The 13,247-nt window shown below is 38.6% G+C and overlaps 1 protein-coding gene across 1 annotated transcript; it reads left to right on the top strand.

Annotated features, from left to right (window-relative positions):
- The first annotated feature begins 1,008 nt into the window (after positions 1-1,008).
- On the top strand, positions 1,009-9,838 carry LOC104081841 (chromosome unknown open reading frame, human C14orf79). The gene is made up of 5 exons (XM_009584722.1): positions 1,009-1,467; positions 4,978-5,126; positions 6,637-6,766; positions 8,054-8,167; positions 9,633-9,838. Exons 1-5 carry the CDS (start codon positions 1,009-1,011, stop codon positions 9,798-9,800), a joined length of 1,020 nt encoding a protein of 339 aa, XP_009583017.1. The 3' UTR covers positions 9,801-9,838.
- The last annotated feature ends 3,409 nt before the right edge of the window (positions 9,839-13,247 follow it).

Here is a 13,247-nt window from a genome sequence, read left to right as displayed (position 1 = left end):
TGCGGGGCAGCGAGGGTCCAGCCGCCCGAGGCTGTGCCTCGCCTCTCCCGTGGTCCTGTGCCACCTTCGAAGTGAACTTGGGGAAAAAAAAAATCCAAAATTTGTTCTGTCTGTTAAGCCCGGAGTCTAATAGCGGCCAGTCTTTCAGGAGCGGTTTTAGTGTAGCTCCTAACCTGCCCCCCAAAACAGCTTGTCAGCAGGAAAAATGCTTGAGGAGATGTGATTAATCTAAAATGATAATTGCAGTATTGCCTGTATAATTTACAGATACCAAACTGAGCTTATTAAATCTGTCTTAATTGCTTAAATAGTTGGAAGCGCTATATTTTTCACAGGATTAAACAGCCAGTTCCCGTGTTGCTGCAAGTCACGTTCACCTCCTCACTAATCTTTCCAACAGGGAAAGCCCATGCAAACAAAAAGAGCACTGTTTGAGTATGCACGAGGTGGATGAAATAAATAGTGTTAGAAAATATTTAATAAGTGTTGGATATTGTCTATAATTGTTTCGGTTTGTCTCCTGTATGCTCAATCAGTACTCAATATCCAACAACTTCTGTTCAGTGCTTTCTGAATATTGTTCACTAATGTAATGGCTTTCTTGTGGTGTGGGCAGATAGTTAAGCGTCAATTTTAAACAATTTTGCCTATGGCGATTTTCAGTTGTATAATACTGGAATGTGTTTATTTTAACCTGAGCATTCTTTCTCCTACTGTATCAGCTATCTTTCTTTATTCCTACACAGCCTTTATCACAGAAGTACTTATTTATACTTCTTTCTTTGCAGGCTAATCCTACACAGAAAGTGAGACGGAGTAACATGCACATGCTGATTACTGGAGGAGAGACTGAAGGACATCCTGTTTTGATTAAGCAGTGTTATTATTCTTTGGGGTGAAATGAAGAATTTGATTCTGTTTTGGAAATATTCAGATTTCTAATGCAGCTGAACTTCAGTAGCCTTTTTGCAGTACAGATTTCAACAAACAAATTTTGCTTAAACAAAGATGCAGAACTTGTCACTAGTAGAAAATCTTACTAATACAGACACATCACACCGGATGTCTCTAAAAGACCTAGCAGCTGAAGTAGGTGGTACATCTCTTGTTGAAGGTGACTGTAACTCGAATGAAAAGACAAATAATGAAGAAATTATTAATCTTAAAGTAACGCAGCAAAGCCTCTCTGGAGTAAATAGCAAAGGGAGAAGTTGTGAGGGGTTTTCTGAGAGCAGTTATAGTACCTCAGAACCGAGCGGTTCCTGGGGTGATTTTGAAGGCTTCAGGGACTCCTTAGACAAATCAGAGAGATTCAGTCATAATCTTGAAGTTTTGGTGAAGTCAACAAAAACTTCTAGAGGCGGTACGGACTTAAGCAGAGGACATTGCAGAGCTTCTGCTGGCCACTTATGTTCTGAGCCATCTCCACACAGTAGGATACAGGAGGCTTGGAGCTCTCTAAATGAGGTATGTGTTAATAGTAAACCAAAGATCAGAAATGTTTGTATTACTGCTTCCTACATCTCGAGATTTGTATCTGAATGTCTTCTCTATAGAGGATAACGCTGTACAGGGAGAGAAACTGTCAAGCTACTATGCAGCTAACTCAAGTGTTCTTTACAGTGTTTGACAAATACTTAAGTTAACCTGCTTGAGAGCTTTAAAGAATGTAATGCACTACTTTGCTTCTAGACACTAGGAATAAGTAAGCATGTAGAAACGATGAACCTTACCCTGCAGCACATGCAATTTAAAAGCTAGACAAGAATGAGCGTAGGAAACAAAATCGGGAAGGTGGGTAACAAAAACAGGGTGGACAAAAATTCTACGAGCTGCCTGCAAGGTTATTGAAGTAAACCAACATAAAATTGAGTTAGAAATTGGCAAAACCAATAACTTTTGTTATTTAATACGGCCTGGATAATCCAACAGTCTCTGGAATTTTTTTAGGGGTGGAAGTTAATCACACAAAAAAATGAATAGAAATAATTTAATATCATTCATTTTCTGGCGTAGGATGTTACATTCTCTCATACAATGTCAGAACTAGTAATCTGAATAAATAATATAATGTGTCCTTATCAGCACAAAAAAAAGGTTCAGGTTAAGAGTTATACCTTATTGCAATTAATGTGTTTCCATGTTTACCGAATATGCATCACCAAAGCGAAGCAAAGTAACAAAAGGGAAGTAAGAATGTACAAATTAAAACCAAAACGCCCTCATTCTTACTACTTTTATCCTAAATTAAAACATTTGAAAAAAGAGAGCAATCACCTAAGACTTCCACGGAGTTAATCAGTAGCAGTAATAGGTTACTGCTTGTAGTCTGTTGGTTGATTTCCAGCGTGCGTTGGGAACTGGGAGTTTTCTGGAGGCAGGTTTTCTTGCCCTTGCCTGGGAACTTTACCTATTGAATAGATGTTACTAGGGAAAGCACAAAGATGCACCTGGGGTAAGCTGTCCGGCACTGATGGAGTGGAGATCACAAGACACCTGGTTATTGGTATGCATAAACAGAGAATTTAAATTGTTCCTAATGCTGGAAACTGGGGACAAGAAGCCTTATGCTGAAAAAAAAGAGAGTACGTAATGGCTGGAGCCGAAATAGAATATAGCAGATTGTTTGGTTTCTTTCCAAAGGCAGTAGATCTTAATCTTACTGAAGCCTTTGCTTTATTTTTGCATTTATTAAAGGCAGAAGGAAATGTCCAGTACGAGCTAAGAAAGTTAACCATGGCTAGAGTTTCAAGTTGTCTTCTCTTGTCTCAGGGTAGAGAAACAGCTGCAGAGCTGTTTGAGATGTCTTTGGGCGTAGAACATACGTGTAGCTTGTCCTTCATCCCTGTGCATTTTGTGTTGTTTGCTTGAGATCATAAACTCTTCAGGCTGGAGCTCTGTCTTCTGTATAGTCAATAGAAAAAAGTCCAGGTAGGTTGGAAGGGACCTCTAGAGATCGTCTGAGGTCGGAGGTCTGACCTTCAATATCTAATGCTTCAGTTAATTAAACGATGTCAGTCTGGAGCAGTCATGTATTTTAAGATGAAAGCAATCACTAATTTCCTTGCAGTAGCTGGATACTTTGCCTGCATGATTGAATAACTTCAAGAATTTTTCATGTGTTCTTTAAATACCGGCCATTGTGAGAGGGACTAGTGCACTTGCTTAAGCACTAGAGTATTCCGATATAATCGGATATAGAGGATTTGTTCAAAAAGCACGGATGTGAAATTTGTGCATTCGTATTTTTATAATCAGTACAAAGCTACAACATAAATGAAAATATACTCAGCTGAAAAATATACTCAAAATAGGAACACCCGCTGAAGTAGACAGTAATAAAGATAATACAAAAAAATTTTTTCTGTATGTTGGGCTTTTCATCTGGCTTGGCTAAACTGTAAGCCAGTGACTTGTATGCATGTTGGAGTAACATGACAGGCTCCAAGAAGATGTTACAAACAAGGCAGGCCTCTGCTTCCCTTGATTCACACTTCTGTGGCTGTAATTTCCCCCCCACCCCAAAGCCAAGAGCCAGCTGCCTGACTTTTCCTTAGCTCCTGTCCCATTTAGGGCTTGGTACCTACTTGGAGGGTTTTTTCCCTTGACCGTGACTCTCCATGTATGCATTAGCACATGTGCTTTCACGGAATGGTGCTTCTCAAACATTTTTCTCCTCCATATAGTATCCCTGTTGTAAGTTAAGTCTACTGAAATAATTTACAAATCGATTTAAAGTATTATGACACTTTGGGCAAGATTCAAAGGATTTTACCCAGGACTCTCTAAATGTCCCAGCAGTCGCCCTTCAAGACAGGCAGTTTAGCAAGGCCTTAGCAAGGAGGGAGCAGCATGGGGCACAAATTCTATTTCTAGAAGGATGCTCAGAAGTACAGAAGCCTTCTGCCAGCTCTGTTGATTTTGCCCACTCACCCATTAGATTAAATCCGTACTCTCTCAATATTCACTGCATTCGTCTGAGTTCAGTATAGTGAAACTGTAGAAATATCTCAATTTATTTCAGCTGTTTGAATTACAATTGAATGAAACTGTCAAAATATGGAGTATCCATACTTATGTTTTTCAGATTAAATTGTTGATTGCTAGGCAAAGAAGACAAACTGACTGGTTTCATTCTCTAGTTTTCACACAACATCGCTGCTCCTGGAGTGCAGACCCTCTGCAGGGTGTTGAAGTCAATTAATTGGTTTGATTTAGAAAATTGCAGTAATTCCTTCTTGGAAGGAATAAAAGGACAAAGCTTCTGGACCAGATGGCATGATAACATCCCTTTAGGATAGGATGTAAATTATGCACATTTTTCCGTGTGTTTGTATTTCTTAGTCTTCAGATAACCCTGTTACTTCCAGTAGGCCTGCTTGGATTACTCGTGGCTATGTTCAGTCCTCCAAACCTCCTCCTCATCACTGTTGGAGGAGGAACAAGTATGTAAATCTGATTTTTAACATAGGATGGAAAAAGTTTGGTGCAAATGCAAAGATATAGAGACATACTGACCCCAGCTTTTATGCAGGCTTACACAGTGCAAGTATTTATTGGTAACTATAGCATTTAGTAGTTACATTACATTTGGCTGAATTAGGTGTGTTCGAATACTAAGTTAGCAAAACAAGCTCTTGAATTGATGTCTACATCAGTTTTGACCTGGGCTGAATTAGCTGAGCAGATGGAGTCTTGAGTGCTAGTAGGCAAACCAGTCTATAACGTAGCAGCTGGGAAGTTAGAGACTAAGGTTCATCAGAAACTCTTGGACTCTTGCTTCTCCTCCTCTAATTCTAGATAGATACCCAAAACACTGAACTATGGGGTCAGTGTCTCTGTGCCATTAATACTAATACAAATTTTAAAAACGGTCAATAATACAATCTCTGGAAATATTTAGTCTTTGGACTAGGTCCTTCATGAACTGTGGGGCTGGCCTGTATAACATGTGTAATAAAACTCTGTTTTTTCTAGGCAAACCACAGCTATGAGGATATATTTAAGTTGGGCTTTCCAGAGATCTTTGTATCACAGTCCAGAGAGAGCATAAGAAGCTTAGATCAAGTACTTGATACAAATAATGAAGATGTTGGGATTCCTGAACTTATGAAGAATCAACTTTGGTAATGAGTTTAGATCAACAGTTTTAAAAAAAAAAAAGTAGTACCTCAGCAATTATACTGTTTATTTCTTAATTTAAAAATCAGTGGCACTTGCAGGTGAACTTAAAAATCTTTTTAATCATTATGTTCTTTTAGCATATAGATCTTACCTATTTTGTATTGTATTGTTAAAGGAAACAGATTGTGTTTTAGCCTTTGGAAAACAAGGAAGGGAATATATAAAAACTACAAATTCCTGGTTGGGGTTTTTCCTGCTGTTGGTGTGCCGCCTTATGACTAAGCCTCTGGAATGCCAGAACACCCAACAGGCAGCCTGTTCTTCCTGTTCGCTTGTCCTTTCTTTACAACACATCCGACTTATTTCTCCATCATCTGAGGCAGGAGGAGGATTGCTGCTGCTTCTACTGACAACCCACTCGCTTTTTTGTTCCCCCTCTCCAGTTTCCCCAGATGGTAACTTCTCACGTTTAACCAGATGTGCTTCAGAATCTGTGGTGCAACTGGCTTCTTTCCTGGGGTTATGTTAATAGCAATTAGTATCATTAACTTAGCTCTCTCTTAAGACAGCTGGAACGCTTTTAGATTTGTTACATGTTTTTGAAGATCAGCAGCTTCTGAGCAGTGTTGTAGTTATTGAACATGATTGTAGTTATTTTTGCATACATCTGAGGCTTTGTATCTAGAAAGCTGGGTCAGACCATACTTCGGAAATGTCGTAAGAATGACAAGAAATGTAATTAAAACATTTAACGTGGGCATCCTTTCGGCAAGTTCCTTGCATATGCGTTATATTTTAATCAGCCTCAAACTTGTGGAGAAATATGATATATGTCTAAAAGGGACTGCAATATTATAGCAGAGTACCAACTACAGACAAAAAAGCCCTGAAACACTGTGGTGAATAACTAAGATCAATGATAATTGCATCCTGTACTAAGCGAAAAGCAGATGGATTTATGTAGGATGAATGCAATGTAAGAACCCAAAGTACTGTGTAGAGGGAACTCTCTAATTCTCACTGTTCCAGCAGTGTGTGCCTTTGGCTTGTTTTGTAGTACCTACGTGCCCAGACCAGATGCAGGTCACCCACCTGAGCAGCAGGCTGCTGCAGTGGAGGAGCATGACCGATAGGAAGGAGAAAGGTTTGAGAGACAGAAAACGAAAAGTGCAGAATTAATAGGGCTGAACTCTACCCACATTTCACAGAAGCAATTGAATAATCCGAGCTGTTGGCATATAACAATCTCTGAAGTATGCTTCTAATGCACTTCTTATCTGAGAAGCCCAAACATACAGTTATGTTGACTTACTGTTTCCGTTAATTGTCATGCAAGCTTATTAGTACATTGGGTTGATAGTTTGAACAAATGTAGAAATAGTTTTAAGATAAGTTGCTTTTTAGATCAAGGTAGGCTCGCACATGACTATATGTAGTGAAAATAACTAAGTTATATACATGTACTGGAAACTTTGTATACCTTATAACCTCAGATTGTGTTTTTTTTCCTAGCATTGATTCTGGAAACATATGGAGAACACTTAGAGACTTTGATAATACCCCCGGCTTAAGACATCCCTGGAGTAAATCTCATTGCCAAGAAAACCTCTTGAGTGTTCTTGGAATAGATGCAAATCAAAAGGTAATTGAACAACGGTTTGCTAGTATGCCAGTATAAACACTTGGTTATGAATCTGATTTTCTGTAAGCAATACATGCAGATGCATGAGGAACTAGATCTGGGTGAGTCATAAGTTTTTTTACAGAGAGCCTTTTAAAATGATAGTCTAGTGTTTTCTCATCATTATGTGTAACTAACTATGAAATTGTGCAGGATCAAATTTTGATTGTCTTTACATTGAAGTCTCCATTATGTAGTGCCCTGTTGTATTAGGTGGTACATTCAGCTTTAGTATGGATGTAGAATTAGCTTTCAGATGTGTGTGCGGTAAGATGGTTTTCTTTTTTGCTCAGAGTGTGAGAAAATTGTTAGCCTCTAATATCTTTCCATTAAGTAAAAATCGGATTTGAATCAGAGGGGCTGTTAAAGTAATTACTGGATGTTTTTACTGTATACGAACTGAAAGTGTGTTCCACTTCCCTTTTCCTCAGATTATTCTATCTGTTTTTACAAGGCTTGAAGGAGAGTATGTTTTAAATTGAATGGAGAACAAACCAACAGTATTAAAAGATCTCAAAAAGAAATGTCTCTGTTTAATCTCTTGTTTTGAGAAGATGAAGGTATCAGAGATGATTTAGTATTCAACCTGGTTATTTAGTTGGGATGAATTAGTCACATGGGGTTTTCAGAAGTAATTGTTTCAATTGATAATTTGATTGCTGAAGCATGGGGGGGTTTACTGCATTCAATTTTAATTTTATGGACATATTTGACCTTTCATGCAAGTTATATTCAAACAGAACGACAGTGCTGAAGGTATAGGACCTATTCTGCACTTGGAAGTCACTTTTATAGAACTGTCACTTAACAGAAGAGAATGGGAGACATTTCTCCAACACAGGAACAGAAGGGGAATTTAACTTTCTTGCCCATAGATACACTGGCATTAAATCAATGCCCAGGCAGCCTAAACTTATGTCATTATTACTTTTCTGTTACTGGAAAATTGCATTGCTTTTAACAGTACTGATGAAGATGTATTTCTCAGCTATTTGCTGGTGTAGGTTAAGGCTAATTTTAATTGGCAATGGCTTTTTTATTAATTTAAGTCACAATTAGATTAATGTGTGTAGAACTCGTTTTGGCATAAAATTGTTTTAATGCAAGGGGGGCACACAATAATTCAAAATACAGCTTCAGAAAGTAAAATTTAGTGGTTATTGTTATTTGAGGGAAACTTCTCTTTAGCTTATATGCTTTGAGATCGGATAGAAATTTGTAAAGAGAATGTAAATTGTGTTTTATTAGGACTTTTTGGAGAGCCAGGATGACATTGTTGAGGACTCAAATGTTAAAGATAATGAGGACTGCAGATTTGATGGATTCAGTATTAATAACTGCAAAGCACTGATCCAGACCAAGGTAAGAATTGCTCTGAAGGTAAGCACTTCAGAGAACCACAGAGTGTATTTTACCTTTTCCTCTGTGCTGTAGCCGGCTGTTCTAGCATATGTCCTAATGTAATTGTTTGGTCCTGATATAATTGTTTAGATGTGGAGTTGTATTTTGCTCTTTGAAACCTGTCTGACAGCTTTAGAAAAGGTACAATATAACGTACCAAATGCAAAGCAACATAATATGGGGGATCCTGAAATGTAAGGTTATTCATTACATAAGCTGGACTTTAGGCCAAATTACTCATTGGTTAAGAGAGAGCAGAGATATATAAAATGTAGTCAGGATGCTCTGATGACAAAGGAAGATTAGCGTGTCTGTAGAAGGATCAACACGTCAATCACTGAGAACGATGATTGTAACTCACTCCTAAAATATACGGCAAGGGAGACATTAGAAGCAAAGCTGGTAGAGAAGAAATTGCATTCAAACTTGCATTTCAGATATTCAGAATGATTCAGATTTAGTTTGTTCACTTGAGACAACAGGAGCTACTTAAGGAGGAAGGCAGAATTGATGTTATAATTACAGGGATTTGAGAACGTTACTGTTTTTAACTTGTGTTACAAAACATACAGAGAAATGAAATTGAAACACTTTTGTTGTTAGTGCATTTATGTCATTGGTCAAACAGGCCTTAATAAGCTGTTTCTTTCTTGCTGAAGCAATGCAAGTTGGAAGCAAAATTCTGTCATTCCCCATTGCTTTAAAAAAAATCAGTTGCATTCTGTTTTTAACAAAGTATTTTGGATGAATATTCTTAACCCGAGGTCCCTTCCTCAGTGGAGAATAAACTTGAGTAACTGTTGTTGCTGTGGAGATGCAGTTTGAAGCACACTTTCATTGCTCTGTTTTATTCTATTTACTGCTTTGGACAGTGAAGGTGTATAACCATTCTGGGAACCTTGTACATAAGAGATGTTAGGCTGGAGAATTCAGAAGGAAAACCAAAAGAGACTGTCCAGCTCATTCCTTCATAATTCAGTTCTGCTTTCTTCAACTAGTACCTGAGGGCGGGATCACAGTAGCTGACGCATACTTGGAAATGTGTAAAATACAGAGACAGGGTTTAGGTAAAGGAGAAGTGATTCAAGGTAGATGAAGAAGGAGTAAAAATAAAAAGAATCGTGATACAACGTTAAGGTAAATGGACAGTTTTTCTGGAGTAGCCTCTGAAGGGAAAGAACAAGCCCTGCAGCTTGGTGCCTCAAAGTAAAGCTCGTTAGGAAATGTATGTTGCCATTTCTAATTTCTAAGCAAGTTAAATCATATAGTGGGATGTTTTCCATTTATCTTTCTAGTTATGTCTTTTTTTTTTCTTATGCTAATTTTATTTTTAGGAAATCTGTGTAAAAATTAGATTGAAAAATGTTAAGTGATTAACTTACTGTAGGATGGAAAAAAATTAACTTAGTTTTTCTTTTTCACTCAGCTTTCTGTACCACTGGATTCCAGACACGGTGATCTTTTCACCTGTAACCTCTTTTTGAAAACCACATCATCAAATGGAAACACACAATATATAACAATCCCAAGGAAGAAGCACATTTTCGCTACACATAACCTAAAAATGAAATTTTTCAGTAGTGATGTTTGTTGAACCAAATGCACTTTTAAATCTTTTTTTTCCTTTTGAACTGAACGCAGTTTACCTGCATTTTGTTACTGGCTTGGTACTATAGAGTACATACGTTCTTTAGGAAAGTGACATATTACTGTGTATGAAGTACCTAAAGCCACGTTATTAGAAGATATTTATCCTATTCAGTTGTGAAGTCAAAGGTGTAATTTTGTCCTGCTAAGTTTTGCTGCGGAGTCATGTCTGTTACAGTAAATCCAGCTGCGGTTACACTTTAAAGATACTCTGGTGGACTACTCTCCTGAACCAGTGACCTTTCAGGCCTTAATGCCTCTTCGATCAAAAACCTTGTTTCCCTGCCAAAATCTAACCGTACCTCAGATGTGTTGTAAAGTGTGCCTTGTCACTATCTCTCCTCCTACTTGGTCCAGTTCGGATCGGCTGGGATCTGTTACTTTGCCACTGCTGAACAAAACGAGAGGAGCCTTCTACATCTGGTGGCTTTCACTGGGGTTCAGGAAAATAAAACTGTTTTAACTTCTGTCTGATAAAGCCCACTGTGGTAATACGGGTAGAGTCAGTGAAACGTTTTGTTCTGGCATTGGTTTCTAACTGAAATAAATCACCTTTCTGAAGCTGATTGTAACAGGACTTCCTGGATTCATTCAGCTACCAAACACTTACACCACGCATAACCACGCTTGTTAAAAGCTTAACTGCGCTGTAGATCAGGACTTGCACTGCACAATGCTGTAAATTGCTGCTCTTTTAAAATTTTACAGCAACTATCAACTATGTTGCCCATCTTCCTGCACGCCTGAGTGCCAGAGGGGATGCACTTCACTATCATTCACATAATCCATGCTTCTTCCTTGTCAGCTGCAACAGCTTTATTTACTCACTGGTAATAACTTTTAAGCAAGTTACTAATCTATTTACTGCTTTGGCCATTCTGAATATGAGAATTTTATATGGCTTTTTATTTTGAAGAGTTGCTAAGCACCGCAACTGACACTTTATGTGTTAAAAGCAGGGAACAAACTTGGATATTCCCAAAGTTAGTTAGTTAATTATTTAATTATGTGCCTGTTCTGTTAGAATTAAGCATACTATAAAGCACTGGCAGACTCCAACCCTTAATCTGTTAAACTGTTCAGCAGTGAAATTACAATTGCTGTAATAATTTATAACTTTAGTAATGTTTGTGATACCTCAGTGCTATTAGCATGGGATGACCTGTGTATTGGTTACTCAGTAAATGGTAACAGGCCATTTGGAAAAGTGCTATCTGAAAGCGGCTCAGCAGCTTCCCTGGCCCTGGAGGAGTTCTGCAGCGCCAGATGGAAAATGCCATGTGGAGGCAGAAGCAGGGTTAACTTTCTTACTTAACACTGGATTTGAATTAATTTTCAATTTCCCTTGTATTCTTTCAGAGCACTTAAACATGTATTAAAGAGGTTGTAGTCATAAACTCACAAAATAGTAAATTGCCAATAAATGAGGAATGGATAGGTGAGGTTGGTAATAAGCATCGAGATAAATTATAAGAATAAAATCCCATTTTTATGCTTTCAGACGAGCAGGGCCCTGCAGAGGGGCTTGAGGGGGCAATCTGTAGCATGCCTGACACCGGCTGATGCACCAGACCCCGGAGGCCCGCTTTTCTCTGGGCTTTCAAGTTTGCCTTTCCTTTGGCTAATGTCAGGTGAACATACCGAAGAATGTTTTGCACTGTTATCCCAGGAAAAGTGTGAATACATAATCGTTCCCTCACAGTAGCAGGTTTTACAGCCCTGTCCAAAGTACAGATTGGGGAAAAAACAGTGTCAGCCCTTTACGGTTCAGTGGGGAAAAAACTACTGGGGTTCCAAAGGTGATGGGCTCCACATTTCAGGTTTTTCTTTCTTGGACAGATGCTTTGGGCCACCTGAGCCCTCACGGCCTGTAAACACTGGCTGCACAAGAGAGTGGAGAGACCCTTGACTCCTGTCTTCAGTCTGAGACGAACAAGTTCCTCTCTTCCAAGAAAAAGACTAGCAGATTTGAAATTACAAAGCAATTCAATTCAGCTTCAAGGTTGTGGAGTCCTGGCAGCCCTCCAGCCCTTATCAGAATGTGGACACAACCTGTGTATTTGGGGGTATTCACAAAGAGAAAATCACACTCCGTTTCTCTTAACTGGCAAGAGAGCACGCTCAGGGAGACAAACCAAATTTTAGCCGACCGTTTTCAGGCATATTGCATAGTATAAAGCAGCCTTGCCCTCTCTTGTTATCCTGGGAAACGAGGGGTGCCGGAAACCCTGCGGGTGCATTTTGCACAAATGCTGGCTATTCATTTCCTTTGGTCATTTCCTCGTTCCTGCCCTCCCCGGCACCCAGCCAAGCGTGCCAACCCCCGCTGCGCACCCGCGCTCCGGGAGCGCGGCTGTACCGAGAAGCAGCAGGTGTTTATTCTGTGAAAATGTTGCACAGAGTAAATAAAACTTTCTCTCTTAGTACGTTTTAAGCTACAAATTTCGTCATTTCTCGTCTTAGTTGTCAGCTCTCAGCTCTGAAATACTGAGTTTTGATGAACTAAACATGTTACTGTACTCTGTGTTTGCAGAAAGCAAATACCGTAGACTTTTGACATTTGCTTAGGATTTTGAAAAGGTGAAAACTAAAGCAAGGTAAGAGTTTTAGCAGAGGTAGACAGAAATGCCTTTTCCTTCCACTGAGATTAGACAGAAAATATAGAATCATAGAACAAAGTTTTAAAAAGTTCAAATCAGCAATGTAATTACTGAAATGTTTCCTTTGTAGAAGGAACACTGTGAACAGCTTTGCAAAAAAAAAGAACTACATTGTGAAAGACTGAAAATATTTCAATGCATATTCTGTTCAAAGGTATAATGTAAGTAAAATTTTAGGGAACTTACTTCAACAAAAAAAAACTGAGCAGAGTAGGAAGGCAAAGTTTGGGGAAGTTTTGTTTTAGAAACAGCATATTGCTAGTATTTGTAGACTTATTTTTAGAAGTCCAAATAATATGTAGAGTTTGATTAACAACAAAAAAATAGCATTCCAGACCCTAGGATGGTTTCTAAGTATACCATAAGCCCACCATTGGTTAGACATATGCAGGAGACTTGGAGTAAAAAACAAACAAAGATAATCTTGTAAAAGCTTAGAAGTTCTTTTCAAAGTGCCACGGCCATTACAGGATTTAAAAGCACTCTGATCTTTTTTAATAGTGAGGATCAGTTTTATTAGTCCTCCCATTTTTTAATGGGAGGACTTCCTGGAGTACTCCTACTCCAGTTAAGATGGCAGAGGGAATTTGGCTAAAAACAAGCTGTATTCAAATTAATTGTTAAACCCCAAACTTCTCTGGGGATCCAAGTTTAACTTGCCAGATCCACTCTGGATGATTCAAAGAAAACAAAAACCACCCAGCCAGCAGATGCAACAGGCTTGCTTCAGTCAC

This window comes from Fulmarus glacialis, unplaced genomic scaffold (assembly GCF_000690835.1).
Source record: "Fulmarus glacialis isolate BGI_N327 unplaced genomic scaffold, ASM69083v1 scaffold30739, whole genome shotgun sequence".
NCBI classification, from domain to species: domain Eukaryota; kingdom Metazoa; phylum Chordata; class Aves; order Procellariiformes; family Procellariidae; genus Fulmarus; species Fulmarus glacialis.
The sequence above is the reverse complement of the archived record's forward strand: the minus strand, read 5'-3'. Positions and strand labels throughout refer to the sequence as shown.

Excerpts from the sequence above, each read along its gene's own strand:
- LOC104081841 (XM_009584722.1), top strand. The coding sequence starts at position 1,009 with ATGCAGAACTTGTCACTAGTAGAAAATCTTACTAATACAGACACATCA. Across the intron at positions 1,468-4,977 it reads CTTGGAGCTCTCTAAATGAG|GCAAACCACAGCTATGAGGA; the intron begins GTATGTGTTAAT and ends TGTTTTTTCTAG. Across the intron at positions 5,127-6,636 it reads CTTATGAAGAATCAACTTTG|CATTGATTCTGGAAACATAT; the intron begins GTAATGAGTTTA and ends TTTTTTTCCTAG.